The sequence below is a fragment of the Mytilus trossulus genome, chromosome 3, assembly GCF_036588685.1.
Source record: "Mytilus trossulus isolate FHL-02 chromosome 3, PNRI_Mtr1.1.1.hap1, whole genome shotgun sequence".
Lineage (NCBI taxonomy): Eukaryota > Metazoa > Mollusca > Bivalvia > Mytilida > Mytilidae > Mytilus > Mytilus trossulus.
In genome coordinates, this window is record NC_086375.1 from 22188039 (window position 1) to 22205934 (window position 17896).

General features: G+C 31.4%; 1 protein-coding gene across 2 annotated transcripts; it reads right to left on the reverse strand.

Annotated features, from left to right (window-relative positions):
* Positions 1 to 1857: 1857 nt before the first annotated feature.
* On the reverse strand, positions 1858 to 16977 carry LOC134710505 (BTB/POZ domain-containing protein 9-like). Of its 2 annotated transcripts, none has more exons than XM_063570875.1 (12): positions 16892 to 16977; positions 15744 to 15943; positions 13959 to 14094; positions 13190 to 13420; positions 12440 to 12704; positions 11827 to 12046; positions 11286 to 11405; positions 10412 to 10521; positions 9644 to 9833; positions 9019 to 9126; positions 8314 to 8392; positions 1858 to 5545 (listed from the first exon to the last, which is right to left on the reverse strand). In XM_063570875.1, the coding sequence occupies exons 2-12, from the start codon at positions 15926 to 15928 to the stop codon at positions 5324 to 5326; spliced, it is 1866 nt and encodes a 621-aa protein (XP_063426945.1). In that variant the 5' UTR covers positions 15929 to 15943; positions 16892 to 16977; the 3' UTR covers positions 1858 to 5323. The 2 variants fall into 2 exon arrangements, with proteins under 2 accessions (XP_063426945.1, XP_063426944.1); XM_063570874.1 differs by having other exon boundaries at positions 16874 to 16977.
* Positions 16978 to 17896: the final 919 nt, after the last annotated feature.

A 17896-nucleotide genomic window follows, 5' to 3' on the forward strand; every position in this document is an offset into this window, starting at 1 on the left:
GGTCTCCTCTAAGTTGCATTGACTAGTTGTTATTGTCAAAATAGTCCAACTTCAATAATCGCTGTATTATAGTCACAACAAAATGGCCCTTATATATGGTCAACTACACATTATGGCAAACAATCCTACCAAGTATGAGAAATTCTAAAGTACTGTCTTAGAGAAGTGGCATTCTCAGTGTGTTAGTGTAGTGATACTTAAAATAAGGTAACAAGAGTGCACACCTTCTTTACTAATCATTGTTATTATGTTGATAGTCCTAAATTTAAAGCTTTATTACAACTTTACATAAAATAGGAAAACTAATCATTGACCAATGAACCATAAGAATGGGGTCAAGGTCAAATGAACCTTGCCAGAAGACATGTACAGCTAACAATTCTTCCTTAAAACAAATATAGTTTACCTATTGCAAATATTGCTATTAAGAAACAGACCAAAACACAAAAACTTAACACTGAGCAATGAACCGTGAAAATGAGGTCTCGGTCAAATAAAACATGTGGGACCAACATATTGATCATAAAATATTTCCATACACCAAATATAGTTGACCTATTGCATAAAGGATAAGAAAAAAGACAAAAACTTAACTTTGACCACTGAACCATGAAAATGAGGTCAAGGTCAGATGACATCAGCCAGCTAGACATTTACACCTTTCAATCATTCCATAGACCAAATATAGTAGACTAATATCATACAGTATAAGAAAAATAGACCATAACACAAAAACTAAACTATAACCACTGAACCATGAAAATGAGGTCAAGGTCAGATGACACCCGCCAGTTGGACATGTACACCTTACAGTGCTTCTATACACCAAATATACTAGACCTATTGCTTATAGTATCTAAGATTTAGACTTGACCACCAAAACTTAACCTTGTTCACTAATCCATGAAATGAGGGTGAGGTCAAGTGAAAACTGTCTGATGGGCAATGAGGTCAAGGACATCGGACATGTGACTGATGGAAACTTCATAACATGAGGCATCCATATAAAAATTATGAAGCATCCAGGTCTTCCATCTTCTAAAATAAAAAGCTTTTAAGAAGTTAGCTAACATCCCCGCCTGATCAGTATCCCTATGTTGAGCTTTTTGCAACAATAGTCGCAGGCTCGACAAAAATCGTTGAAAAATCCTACCAAGTATGTGAGCCTTTTGCAAACTAGACTAAGAGAATGTGTATTTTAATGTGCGTTTTGTTATGCGTTTACTTTTCTACATTGGTTAGAGGTATAGGGGGAGGGTTGAGATCTCACAAACATGTTTAACCCCGCCACATTTTTGCGCCTGTCCCAAGTCAGGAGCCTCTGGCCTTTGTTAGTCTTGTATTATTTTAATTTTAGTTTCTTGTGTACAATTTGGAAATTAGTATGGAGTTCATTATCACTGAACTAGTATATATTTGTTTAGGGGCCAGCTGAAGGACGCCTCCTGGTGCGGGAATTTCTCGCTACATTGAAGACCTGTTGGTGACCTTCTGCTGTTGTTTTTTTATTTGGTCGGGTTGTTGTCTCTTTGACACATTCCCCATTTCCATTCTCAATTTTATTCACAAGATGTCAATGTTACATTAATTAACAAAGGTCACAGTTCACTTAGTCCAGTAAAAGTTTGTTAAAACAAACTGATGATAAACTTAAGAAAGAAGGAAAAGGACTTCAATAATCCTACCAGCAAGTACGAAAACTATATGTTAAAAACAGTTTCTGAGCATTGATAAATTTTTTACAGATGTGATCAGACGGATAGACACACAATCTGAGGTAACACATTACAAAATCACAGGCAACCAATTTTTTACAGTAAAATGTAAGAGACACTGGCCATAAGGTAAATGCAAACATCATAAAACAATGTTTTATTAAGTATGAAAAATTAACATTTTAACACAAACAATTATTTTACCTAAAAAACAAATCAAATATGGTAGTCTGTTCAAATATTATTATAATGCAACACACCTTGCATAAATAATGGTTTCAAAACACAATGAATTACTTCAACAACATTAGTCTGAGATACATTAAAATGAAGATAAACTGATAACTGCAAGACTAGGTAAGTATGTCAATACACTAGAGTAGTGAAAAGCATATGACTCATTTTGGGGAAGAATTTCATGGTTACAGAAATATATGAGAAACAACCACAGGACAAGCCATGGTTTTTCTAATTGTATTTTACAAATAACACCTTCATACATTAGGTCTAGGACAAAGTCAGAGTTTTGCTTAACCTTGAATATTTCATCCTAAATGTCTAACATATACAGGTCTAACAATTTATTGTAATTCAGATTTTATCCTTTAACAAGAAAATAAAATTTCTATCAAAAATACACTGCTGGTGTGTACCTTAGAAATTAGTTATGTTAGTTAAGTTGTATTCAATTGAATCATAAACTCATTATTGTCTTAATAAATTATAATTTTTCACAGCGGAATTTTGAAACCAGCATAGTTAGAGAAAAACTTGAATGCACTATCTTCTTGGTAAACAGGATAAAAAGTGTTTGTAGGGTTGTATCATGGCACTAAAATTCTATACAAATTCAAGTTATTGTAAAGCTTATTGTTCACAAAATCATTCTTGAAATAAATAAATATATAAAAAACTGTTGCAACCCAATTTTAATAAACCAAATATTTATGAGCATTGACAATAGTTTTATACACATTTAAATGAGGAATAAATTTTTTAACAACATAAAATGACCATGGGCTACTAAATCTATAGGCTAAAATGGGGAAATGCTTTCTTAATTCTTATGAAGTAAATTTAGACATTCTTGTATGTAACATGCAATAATTTCCAATAAACTGATTTTTCTCAAAACAAAGAGAGAAAGCAGTTCGGATCAGAATGTTTTTGTGTAATCAATCCCTTACTAACTAAGGCTATAAATGGATGTGAACTTAAATATCGTTTGTGAATGTTATTGACACAAAAACAACCTAATCATGCTTTGTTAATTGACACATCAACAAGACTACAAAAATGATGCTATCAACCTTGAAGCTGAACAAAATATGACTATTTATTTTATCTATTTGTAGAAATTCTGACACAGTAGATTTTTTACACAGTATCACAGAGATTAAGAATCGTTTAATATACAAAAAAATAAACTAAAAAACTATGAAAAACTTTCACTTTTTTTTTTGGAGTCATGTTGATTAATAAGTTCCATACAACTTTAACTGTTAAAATGACTGAAAAGGGAAAACAGTGAAAGGTATATTATAATCAAACCTTAAAAAAAAAACACTGACAAAAAATTGAAAATCAGAAGGCACAATTAACATGCTTTGTCAAATTATTTATTACACATTCACTAATATAATAAATTTTGCATGAAAATGACAATATGAATGAATATTAAGTTATTCTAACAGTCAATGTTGAAAATCAAGGCAATGTTTTATTCCAAATAAATATATTCTGGAATGTGCGATTTAATATTTTGACTTAGATTTTCATAATATATTAAACGTTTTTACTACAAAAAGGAAAATGTGAAAGACTCTTAAAACTCACTAGCCATTACATACAAGTATAAAACTAAACTAGTTCAATACATATATAAACAACACAAAAAAATACACAAAATGAAAAAAATATAGCACTTGTATCTTCATATGAATACTGATAAAAATAGGTGTCTTGCAACAGGCTTGATTCAACAGCAGTGTGTTGATGTTTTCATTTTAACTCATAGTTATTGCTGCTACTTGCCAGTATTACTGGAACAATGAACAGCCAGAAATCCTTAACATCTGGAAATTAAAGAATCAATTGTCTTTCCAAATATAGAGCTTTTTATCAATAAACAGGATAAAATGTATCCTTTCTGATTCATGCTTGGTTTCATACCATGGAATCATAAGTTTATTATTCATGTATACCATCAATAGAAATAATATTGCACATTGTCAAAAAATCTTTCAAAATTAGCCAAATTAAAATACCACAGAAGCTTAATACAATTCACTATCTCTGACAAGATTCACAGCCTTAAGTTTTCAAAACAATACTGTAATCTGATGTCATTATAAATATATGTATAACAGCATCATCACTTTTTAAGAAATAGTTTTTAATCACAACTATAGAATCTAGAATATGCAGATATTTTGATTTTTTCAAATAAGGAAAACAATCATTTATGTTATATATATCACAGTCAATCTTATATAACTTCACCATGGATTTCACCAAAAAAAAATTATACTATGGATTCACCATGTTTCATAAGTACACATTTTAGATACATTAGGAGCTGTTCAAGAATTACATGCATGGGGGAAGGTGGGAGGCATATTTCATGTATTTCATGTATTTCATGTTACAATTATTCTTAGATTATTGTGAGGAAATTGCACCCCCCCCCCCCCCATATTCAATTAATTTGAGTGCTTCCCATTCACCACTATAACTAATTTTGGAACAGCCCTAAGTAAATTTTAGTTCTCAACAAAATAAAAATTCCATTTCTTTATCAAACCACAAAAATTTGTACTTACAAAATTTAATCCACAGTATTTGGCACAACCTTGCTCACATTCTTTCAGCCTACACTAAATTTATTTAAGCTTTGGCAGATCTGCTTTTATTAATTTTTGGTAAAGAATATGTTTCATTGAAAAACAGAATTTATTGTACTCAAGACAAAAAAAATCAAATTTGCATGGAATTTAGTGAAATATAATTCTCTATGCCATGAAATCATTTCAAATCAGGAGTTTTAACTGTCTTACAGCAAAAAAAATCTGTTTAATATAGAGGTGCTATCAAAAAGAATAGAAACAATTTGCTCAGACTTTTTTAAGTCCATGTCCTTGAATATAAAAATCATGTAACTAAAAATCAATTATCTGTGGTATAAACTATACAGTTTTTTTTCTATATTAATTTTGCAGGCTCGGTATCTCGCACTCACTTTCTCATTTAAACTTCATTCTAAAATCAGAAATTTTATCAATGAAATTAATAACTTATTAAAGCAATGCATTTATATACATCAGAAATACTATTTACATGTACAAAAAAATGAAATGACTCATCAAATGTACAATGGCCATTATGGGGTGGTTTATATAAATAAATCTACATGAAGATCATAATTTTAAACACTAGCAGTAATACATGTGAATGTAGTAAAAAGCTTGATCACCCCTTAACCTTTTGCATAAAAGCAATATCATAAATACAACGTAAAAAATTTGCTTCTACTTTTGTTTTTCTTCTTTTTTTTAATCATCTGAAAAAATGGGCATCCATTTAAAAACAGATTGTGTCTTTGTTCCTTGTCAGCTCTCTGAATCACTAGAATCATGCGTGTCCATTCGGTCTGCCTCTGGGGCATCCTGTGGGGAATATTCTGCACTAATATAGTTCTCAGAACTTGGTGTTTGAATACTATTGTTACTGGCTGATCCACTTGGATTAACAGGAAGTGAGCATGCCCCTCCTTGGTTTGACATATTGATGCTTGTCTCAGCAGGACATTCAAAATGAACACAATGGAAAACCTGTAATAAAAATGATTACTTTTAATGTAAAAATAAGTGGAACCAGTTGCTTCGCAGGGCGCAGCATTATACGACCGCAGATGTAGAACCCTGAACAGATGGGACAAGTATGGACACAACTTTTAAGTTTGATACAGCTTTAAATGTGGATTGTGATTAAAAAGTTGACACAACATAGGTTTATGTCACATTATGATTTTGGACCCTTTGGACCTTAATGTAGACCAATTTGAAAACTGGACCAAAAATTAATAAATAGTTGACACAGCATAGGTTTCTGACACAGAATAAATGTATTTAAATGAACTTCAAATTTTTGTTTTCTCTTAGAGCAATTCACTATGCTGTTGAATATTAATCCTCTCAAAAAAATGTTTGAAGAAATTTTCTTTTTATTTATGAAATTTCAAATGAGAAAAATTGAACCCAATTTTTTAATCACATCCCCCTTTCCCTTATTCCAAAACTAATTTCAATTAAAATATTCTAATGGAGTTTGCAACAATTACTACTCATTTAAATACATCATAAAATATTACGATGTAAAAAAACTGCTTGTTATCACTGAATGGTAAAGATTATTTAAATTTATCAGTTGGTAGTAAAAAGTGAATATACATTGTATATTGTATATAACAAAGATTTAAGTTGATTCTGGACAAAGAAAGATAACTCCAATTAAAAAAAATTCTTGCAGATATTTCTTGCTTACTATACTGGACAAAGAAAGATAACTCTTAATTAAAAACAATTTGCTATTTCACAATATTATGAAATTAGATATTTCTTGCCATTGCACAATACTGTGCAATTGAAAAGACTTGCTATTGCACAATACTTAATATAATAATTTTAGATCCTGATTTGGACCAACTTGAAAACTGGGCCCATAATCAAAAATCTAAGTACATGTTTAGATTCAGCATATCAAAGAGGCCCAAGAATTTAATTTTTGTTAAAATCAAACTTAGTTTAATTTTGGACCCTTTGCACTTTAATTTAGACCAATTTTAAAACTGGACCAAAAATTAAGAATCTACATACACAGTTAGATTTCGCATATCAAAGAATCCCAATTATTCAATTTTTGATGAAATCAAACAATGTTTAATTTTGGTCCTCAATTTGGGCCAACTTGAAAACTGGGCCAATAATCAAAAATCTAAGTACATTTTTAGATTCAGCATATCAAAGAAACCCAAGGTTTCAATTTTTGTTCAAATCAAACTAAGTTTAATTTTGGACCCTTTGGACCTTAATGTAGACCAATTTGAAAACGGGACCAAAAATTAAGAATCTACATACACAGTTAGATTCGGCATATTAAAGAACCCCAATTATTCAATTTTGATGAAATCAAACAAAGTTTAATTTTGGACCCTTTGGGCCCCTTTTTCCTTAACTGTTGGAACCAAAACTCCCAAAATCAATACCAACCTTCCTTTTATAGTCATAAACCTTGTGTTTAAATTTCATAGATTTCTATTTACTTATTCTAACGCTATGGTGCGAAAACCAAGAAAAATGCTTATTTGGGTCCCTTTTTGGCCCCTAATTCCTAAACTGTTGGGACCGAAACTCCCAATATCAATACCAACCTTCCTTTTGTGGTCATAAACCTTGTGTTTAAATTTCATTGATTTCTATATACTTTAACTAAAGTTATTGTGCGAAAACCAAGAATAATGCTTATTTGGGCCCTTTTTTTGGCCCCTAATTCCTAAACTGTTGAAACCAAAACTCCCAAAATCAATCCCAACCTTTCTTTTGTGGTCATAAACCTTGTGTCAAAATTTCATAGATTTCTATTAACTTAAACTCAAGTTATAGTGCGAAAACCAAGAAAATGCTTATTTGGGCCCTTTTTGGCCCCTAATTCCTAAAATGTTGGGACCAAAACTCCCAAAATCAATACCAGCCTTCCTTTTATGGTCATAAACCTTGTGTTAAAATTTCATAGATTTCTATTCACTTTTACTAAAGTTAGAGTGCGAAAACTAAAAGTATTCGGACGACGACGACGACGACAACGTGATAGCAATATACGACGAAATTTTTTTCAAAATTTGCGGTCGTATAAAAATGAAACAACTACATTATTGTACAATTTTAAAATTTTCTAAATGCTTTTACAGTACAAAAATATCTTACAAAAACAAACATTTTCAAAATTTATATTTTTTTTTACATTTTGCATTCTTTATTACAACAAAAACTTCTTATAAAAAAAAATCAGATGAACAATTTAACCCCCACCACATTCTGTATGTGTTTGTTTCAAGTCAGATGCCTATAATTCTGTTGTTGTCTTTTGTAGCTCTAAAACATATTTGTTTTCTATTTGTTGTTTTGTACATAAATCAGGCATTGTTTCTCATTTGAATTGTTTTACATTATGTTATGTTGTTGTCTATTGTAGCTCTATAACATAATTGTTTTCTATTTGTTATTTTGTACATAAATCAGGCCATTGTTTCTCATTTGAATTGTTTTTACATTTTGCTGTGTTGGAACCTTTTCTAGCATGCTATTCTGCATGGATTTTGCAGGAAACTATTCCGCAACATATAGTTGTTTTAACATCTGCATCATTGTGGTCTCTAATGGATAGTTGACTTGTCGTCTGCTCTTTGGTTGGGTTGTTGTCTCTTTGACACATTCCCCATTTCCATTCTCAATTTTAATCATACCTAATACCCTTATTATATAAAGTGAATGCAACATACAATAAATTTTCAAAGAAAATCAGGCTGGACATTAAATCATACCTCATTTGCAGTGTTACTTGTACCAACAATCTTTACAAATGCTACAGGTCTTTTATCAAACGTTATGTGCTGCCAAGACCTAAATAAACATAACACTGGTATAGGCTCATTTTACAATATTATTTAAATTTAATATTAAAGAAATAAAACTTTTTTTTGTTGTTGAAATGTGATTATATAATGCAATGTTAATCGACAATAATAATCTGTTAATGAAGAAGATAACAAAGATACAGAGTATGCTTCACTGAAACATGGCCATAAAATACAGGGAAAGGGGGATAAAATGTCAAAGGAATAACACTTCATTGCTGTTCTTCATCTCAGCATTTATTGGAATGTACAATTGTGCAATAGTGTATGATTGTATAACTACTTTGGTAAGTAAAATAGTTAAGGGTCTGTGACACTTTTCACATCAGATATTAGTAAAATGAATCATCAGGTAAACGAAAAATTTCCTGTTTTATATTTTTTTGTGTAAGATTTTTAGTCAAATTAAAAGGGTTACTGTTTCAGAATAAAAAATTCTCATGGATTTCTGCATGAAGGTTTCATAGCACTCTCAAATTACTTCTCAAACAAATATGTTTAATCAAATATCTGAAGGTTCTTTTTCCACAAAAAGTTTGCAAACTTAATCGAATTCAAGATGACTGCTAGATTTGCTTATAAATGGGGACTATCATAAATAACAATACTTACTTGCATGGCTCATTCCTCTTATCAATGACCATGTGCCAGTTTTTCTGATCGATTGATACCTCTATATAGTAACTATAACTTCTGTCATCACAGTCCCACAACAGCAGTCTGAAATAATTGTATACAGGTATGAAAAAATCAGTAAGAAGTATATACATATCCGTCTGTGTCAAAAACCTTATCATTATAAATTATTTTTTAACCTCCCATCTGAAGAATTAACTCTTATCCTTCAAATGGATATTTTACCATACCATTCAATTTAATACATCTATACACAATGATTATGTTTTAAAAAAAGTCTACATTTTACTTTCAGGTAGATTTTATTTGACTGAGAAACCCTTATTGCCTTTCTTTCTTTCTTTCTTTTTGTCCTCTTAATTAACTGTTTCTTCTGCTTCATCCCTTGTTATTCTAGTTATAATTCTAAAGAAATTTACACATGAAAATAAATGTACAAAAATCTATATTTCAAAGCCTTTTATAGCCAACATTGGTATGGGTTTTGATGGCTGTACAGTGACCTATAGTTGTTTTAAAACTTCAATGTCATTTGTCTCTTGTGGAGAGTTATCTAATTGGCAATCATACCATAACTTCTTATTAATATTTTCATAATTACCTCATAGAATCCACAATATATGGCTGTGCCAATTGTACAATGACAGCCCCACTTCCTAACTGATGACATGTGTATCCAGAATCCCAGTCATAATGTCGGATATCTCCATTGATCAGAGCATTCCTACTTCTACTAACTCCCTCAATTACACAGGCACTTGCTGATATTGTTGCAACATTCTCTGATGGCACTAAAATATAAAGTTAAATAATTATTATATTTTTTACTACACCAATATAATCTTAATAACTGACAAGTGTTTGCAATGGATATCAAATAAAAAATGTGATGAAAATTTCATATATATACATGACAGCTTTAAGATGTTTTTTGGCAAACTGGAACTAGAACATTGAAGGCACTTTAAATATGTAACAGTATCATGGAGTAACCAGAAGGAACCTATGTTTCAACAAGCTATATTATCTGCTGAGATTTTTTTTTTAAAAACTGTTGGACTTAGGTACACCAGTAACCACCTCTCCTATTGAGTCAAGATAAAATATCAAAATGTGATGTAAAAAAAGACCATGAAATATCAAAAACATATTATGCCATGGTTATTTCACACAAAAAAGGAGATACACAAAACTATAGAAAGACTCATGCATTAAATATTCAGGAGTCAAGAACACATTTAATGTGTTAATTTCTCCTGATAAAAATTTACAATACATCAATTATCTTTTCTCTAAGTTTCTATCCTTTTAAAGAAAGTACCTTCATTTACAGAGAAGATGACAATTTTCAATCAAAATAAATACTTACCAATTAATCCTTGTTCTAACTGGAAAGGCTTGTTTGTGTACAGACATTCAAAGGCAACCAAATGAAACACTCTATTGACAGTATTGTGCGTTCCTACAACTCGTACATACCTACAGAAATAAAAAGATGTATTGCGAGATATTACTATACTGCACTCCATCCCTGCTTAGAAGTAGAACATAGATGGACATATCATACAGTTGGTGCCTTGTATCAAGACGTTTTGAATAAAATTGGAATAATATATTTTTAAAAATATTTACAATAAGCATGATAAGTGTATTAAAGAAAGTTGATATATTCACGTTGTATTTGTTTAAAAATCTATCAAATGTCAACAACAAAAATGTTTCCTTTTTAGAATTGTATGTTTATTCAGTGGGATGTAAGTAATGGTGGTTATATGCATATTCTATTCCAATACAGCATACAAAAAATATGGAACTAATAGTTTTGATGGTTTTGTATGTTTGTGAGAAAAAATTAGTAAATTATTTAGAAAGTGAGATTGATTGAATATTTTGGTTTGAAAACTGTTGAAAGATTGTAATATAGAAGTATTTGTAAGATATTATAGCGCTTTGCAAGATATCATTTAATAACATACATTGTACTAGCAAAGAAAATTGCATAATAATAGATAACTCATGCACTGCCCCTTGAAGCTTGAGCTAGAGCAAAAAACATATATCTTTTTACAAATGGAAAGATTCTTACCTCCTTTCAGAAGACTGGTCAACAGTGGAATTTATCATCAACTTCAACAAAGTTGCTTAGAATTGTTATAAAATTTATCTGATGGATGATGGAGGTACATTCAATGCCCCCCACACACATGCATTTATTCTGGAACAGTCCTTAATAAATCACTTACCTTACAACCCTTGGAGGGAAATGAAGAATTTGCCATGATCTACACAGAAACTTGGTATGATCAATTACTTTCTCATAGTCCTTGTCATCCATTGATACTTCAATAAAATAGGAGTAAGACCTGCAAAAATTAAAAAGAACTTTTTTAACAAAATTGCAAACAGTGAGCCTAGCAAAGGAAATCAAGCCATTCTCAAATGAATTAGTTCCATTTGAAAAAAAAATGTGGCTTTTTTTTTTTAAAGTAACAGTTTTAACCTTGTTTTCAAACAGTTTTGAAATAAATGGTAATACTACAAAAAATCACACAATAATTGTCCATTTGTAGATCATTATTTAATCTTAGTTATCTACTACCAGCAGTTGGCAAAATTATACCATTATTTAATACTAGTAATGGGCAAAAATATACACTCTCATACTGGCGTACTAAATTATAATCCTGGTACCTTTGATAACTATATACTATCAATATTAATCAGAAATAATCTTGGTGAAACAAAAGGGAGATAATTAAGAAGTGACAGTCTGTTTCAACTTACCTCATATCTCTATCCCATAACAACAACTTAAATGTATTAAGTATGTATGGCTGTGCCAGTTTAATCACAACGCCTGCCTCATAGTTATCATCTATTGGATGTCTGGTAAAACCTCTGTCCAAATCATAATTACTGCTATCTCCATCTAACAGGGCTTGTTTCATCTCACCTTTCATTACTTGGGCACCAAATCTTGTTGTAGCAACATTCTCATCAACAACTAGAGAAGAAATAAAGTTTTGATTAAAAACAACAAATTTAATTTTAACTTTTTAGATTTTTGATAGTTTGGATTCATTTAATTTCTGGAACACCAATTTACGTGAATAGTGTGGGTAAAGGTCAGACACATATTCAATTATCAATTCATGAATTGTTTCAACGAACACAAACTTTCTGTAGGCTTGTATGCAGACCAGGGGAAAATTCAGGAAATCAAATATTGGTACCCAGTAAAATAAATGAAATAACAGTTGACAAAACAGTTTAATAGTAACATCATTTGAATAACAGATGTGGGTATACATTAATGTGACAGTAACAACACAAAAATCCATGAGACTTGTCAGTGTATAAAATGCATCATTATATCTTTAATTATTCATATTATTACCCAGAAGTCCTCTGTATTTCAGTTCCATGTTCCTACATTCTGTTTGAACTTTGATGGCATCCAAGATAGAATCAGGGGAAACTAATTTTGTAGGTCTCACTTTGTTCAACAACTCTTGCATATTCATTAGTGGTAAACGTATAGCATCTAAGATAGGGGTAGGATCCTGCCCTGTGTTATGTTCTGACCAAAGAACGATTGAATTAAATATCTCTATTTCTGGTGAACAAAATGAATCTCTACAAATCAAATCCTTGACTGAGCTCTGAAAAAATGAGATGAAAAGTATGGAAATCAACTTTTATATTAACTGACAATTCTATTTTTTCATATTGCATTAAAAACAATCATTTTCATGATTTATCTTAAAGCTATTAAATGGAGCTATCAACAGTTTTGTTAAATAATATTTCAATCATCATTTATCCAACTGTCAAAGCAGTTTTCAACAGTTTTGTTAAATAATATTTCTATTATCTAATAATTCCACCTACAAAAAAGTTTCTAACTGAATAGACAAATTCTAACCTTTAAAGTAGATAATCTCATTGATTTCATATCAACAATCTAAATAAATTCTATGAACTCTTTCAAAAATTTATTTCAGAAGTCTGAGATGCCTCAATATATCTTATATCTGATTATTGTCTTGAATTCAATGACTTTTTCTTTTAAAATCTTAAAACTGATGCCACCTCAAAGTATCCATCAGGATGTGAAAAACGGAAACAGTTTTACGTTCAGCCTTACCTGTGACAGAGTAAGGAATGCTTCTCCGTGAAGAATATCTAAGGCATTTCTGTCAATGAATTCTTTACACACTTGACACAAGGACATCAAAGAATACATATTAGCAATGTCATAAATCAGGCAAACATTGTTGATATTCAGGATAGCCTTCAAGTAGTCCGAGATGGAAGAAGCCAGTTCCATAAATCCATACCGATGTGACATACCAAGTATATCCAATAAATTTTCTTCCTTTAAAAACATAAATATACAATGTAAATAGTATAATATTGGAAACAGAGAAGGCTGAAACAAAAATGATCACATCACAGATCTGAGCACTTTAACATTTTGAAAGATTTACAGTTAATCCAAATCATGTTTTTTTTATACAAGCAGAATAATTTTTACCCAGTGTTCTCCCCAGACACTTTATTTAGAATCAAATTATCTTGTTATAAAAATTACAGCATCAATCACATTCATAACATAATCTATACCAAAACCAATTCAGTTAGCATCACATTCAAGAAAATATAGCATGACATTACCATGACATTAAAAGGACCTGGGGAGAACACTGTTCCTAACTGTTTTTTTTATGAGTGAAATATGACACGACAAACTAACTCTTACAACCAATAAACTGTTGATACAGTCAGAGATATGTCTCCCTCTTAGGACCAGCGGGTTCCCAGTGGGGTAGTGTGCTCCAGTGTGTGTCTGTGGGAAAAAAGTTTAAACTTGTGAAGTAGAAGTTTCCTTGTATTCTATTTATAGCAGCACTTACCTTGATTTCAAGTAGATTTATCCTGCCTGTATAAATATACTTTAGCAATACACTGAATGCTGTAGACGATGTATCTTTCAACTCAATCTCTGTAGTGCCAGGCTGAGATTCTCTCATACCACCAAAGAGCAATGCTCTGAAAACATAAATTACAAAATTTGTAGGTCACATAGAATTTATATTATTATTCTCATTTACTCCCACTATACATGTGTTGCCTTTAATTTCAAATTAATATAACATTTCAAATATTTGTTTACATGTATTCAATGACTTTCTTTGAAGGTCTTGACTATTACAGAATCTACATGTACAATGTATCATGAAGACAGGAGTATTTTACGATAGACTAGTACTGTTATCAAAAATAGTGTATACACCAATCCCAAATTGTCCCAAAGACGTCAATCTGTGTTATTAATGGGGTCATTGCATTTGAACAATCAGTTCTTACAGTCATGACATTGACATTATAACATAATTAAGCATTGCAACCACAGGCACTTGTCTCTGAAAATATTTGTTTCCCCTATATACCTTTTTATTTGTGTTGTAAAATGTATATAGAGTACAAATGGGGAAAACCCCAAAAAATTGTGAATGTGACATAGAAAATATATGGGAAAGATTATTGTCATATGAATAACGTGACATATTTGAATATGTTATCCTGATTATCGGTTATAGAGACAGCAAAATGCCCAAAACTATCTTTATCATTTTGCAATGGCTTTGTTTCACAAGAATATTCATTTAATAATGTGATGTATTACTTACAATCATTTCCAGTTACTTTTTTTTTAGAGTTTACTTTAATAATATTTTTTTTATCATTTTTATTTCAGAATCAGTAAATAAATCCCTGCTTGTTTAATTTTTTTTTACATCAGTTTCTCCCTCACACACTTGCTGTGAGGTTGTACATTGTACAAATTCTAATGAAAAGTGTCCTGGTTAGGGTTATCCCATGCAGAAAAGATGTCAGCTAATTATACAAGAGTATGTGACTACAACAATTACAATGTACAATGTACATAGCAGTTTATTTTGAAAATAAACTATTTTTTATCAAAAGAAAGTCTACACATTTGTATATATGCAAGTTTTACTAATAAAAGAAAACTTAACCATTCAAGTAATAATCTTTCTTAATAAAATTTCTTTTCAGAGGCAGAAGATTTTTTATACCTGCAGAACATTGTACTTGTCAAATATAAAAAAAGAAGATGTGGTATGATTGCCAATGAGCATGATGAGACAACTATCCACAAAAGACCAAAATGACACAGACATTAACAACTATAGGTCAACGTACGGCCTTCAACAATGAGCAAAGCCCATACTGCATAGTCAGCTATATAAGGCCCGATAAGACAATGTAAAACAATTCAAACGAGAAAACTAAAGGCCTTATTTATGTAAAAAAATGAACGAAAAAACAAATATGTTACACATAAACAAACGACAACCACTGAATTACAGGCTCCTGACTTGGGACAGGCACATCCATAATGTGGTAAGCATGTCCTATTTTGCTTTATTCATACATGTTCATGTACATATACATGTATGAGACTGACGTCACTTCCAAGAATGATAATGCAATAGACAAGATAACTTAATCAATGTCCAAGTGACCCTTAAAACATGATGTACAAATAAAAGTAACCAACAGTTAGAGTTGACTAGACATGCATGGTTAGTGTTTTTTAGAATATCAGACAAGTCCCTACTGGCAGCCAATATAACTTAATGTACAAGACAGGTACATGTATGACCTCTTACCTGAAGTAGTCCGACCTGGCAGCCAATATAACTTTATGTGACTGGTATTTGTCATCCTCAACAATTAATGTAATATCACTGTAATCAGCACTATCTACCAATTCACCAAGATTTTCAGATAAAGACGAAACATGATCTACTATACCAGCCGGTGTTGGAGAACGTAAATGTCTGCTGTCACACATTATGTCATCCTAATTCTGAAATAATATAGTATCAATTTCATTCATGTAATTGGTAATTTTGCAATCATGGTTCATGTAATACAAGTTCATATGTAGAAGTAAATGTCGTATGGGTAGTATTTTCAGCAAATGATGCAACTTTCAATTTTTAAAGTAATCTTACCAAGCTACAATGTACCAGGTATATGTAGTTCATGTAGGTACTTTAAGAGAGTACTCACTTCTTTTTGTGTGTTGTCACATTCAGTTAAGAGGCCCAGGGGGGTTTTAAAATCTAGGCTTTTGAGTTTTTTTCAAATGGAAATTTAACTACATGTACTGGTCTACTTCATGTACATGTACCTCAAATAATAATTACTTGTACATTGTAACATTTAACACCTTATCACTGTTTGGAAATCTGGGCCAGTTGACACGAGAATATGTGCTGCTTGAAATATTGACCTTATACAACAATCACTTTTCCATTGTAGCATATGATATTTTGAATAATGTCAAAATTTAACTGAACATTTGTGGAGTGCTGTAATGGTGGACACATAGAGATATTAAAGGTGTATAGCAAACAGACAAAACTGTGCAGTTAGAAATGTGCAGGTCTGTGTACAGAGCTAGCATCTCTTGGATGTCTGGTTTATACTTTATTTTCTATACATGTATATCTGGTGAATGCTAGATGTAAAAACTGTTCAGACAGACCAAAGGGTTATCTGAATATTTTTTTGGTAATAAAAACACAGCCCAGTTTGGGATATGATCATGATGATGAATCTTTTTTTATGCAATCTATTTTGAATTAATGTGGAACGATGTAGCTTAAAGCTCAGACATAATTGGTTGGTGGAAACAGGGGCCAACCGGTACGAACTACCGTTCATCGATATTTTCAAGTTTGGGTGCTGCATATCACCGTGACATTGTAAATAAACGACAGATAAAACTTACTATATTATTAATACTTGCATATATTCATCAAGTTCGTGCAAATATCAGTGAACGCATAAAAATTTCCTCAACAATCAAAATGAAAACATTCCGACATTTTGTTCTTGAAATATTACTTAACAGACGCTATGCCCCTCGTACCAAGAGAAGATAGTTATTTTCGTCCCCATGCACCGTATCAACAAATAGATGGGTATTATGAACTTTTATGGGAACGCCGTTTTTTGTCGTTCCGGAATGACAGTTACATGTACACCGTTTCCAAAACAAAGCTGGGACTATAATTAGTTATCAAAGGTACAAGGATTATAATTTAGTACGCCAGACGCGCGTTTCGTCTACATAAGACTCATCAGCGACGCTCATATCAAAATATTTATTAAGCCAAACAAGTACAAAGTTGAAGAGCATATGGGATCCAAAATTCCAAAAAGTTATGCCAAATACTGTATAATACTGTTTGTACTGCTAGTATAATGGTTCCAGCATATATAGTCATTAACCTGAAATATGAATTTTAAAGTCTGAAATTGTCTCTGAAAAAATACCTTTAAAGTTTATTTTTTAATATAAAGTATATAGGAAATAGTTATTTAGAGACAAGTGGCTGTGATTTGAGTTCATTGAAGAAGAAGAAAAGATAATTAACAAATAAGTATACTCTCTGCTGGGACTATTATGCTTTGCATAGGCGGATCATGGCCAACAAGGGTAGGGGCTGAGAGCCCCGCCCCCTTTCGGGAGAAATATTTGGTTGATTATAAAGAGAATCACTTAGGTATGACTGGGGCGGCTCCCCTTATGTAAGTCAGCGCCCCCTCCCTTATGAAAAATTCTGGCCTGATCCGCCACTACTTTGCAAACTTTAAGTGAATGGATCTCTATGAAATTTCAAGTAGGTTCAATACCACAAAAGGAAGGTTGGGATTGCTTTTGAGGATGATGATCCAAACCGTTTTGGAATTAGGGATCCGAACCAAGCATTGGTGACCTTCTGCTGTTGTCTGTTCTATGTTCGAGTTG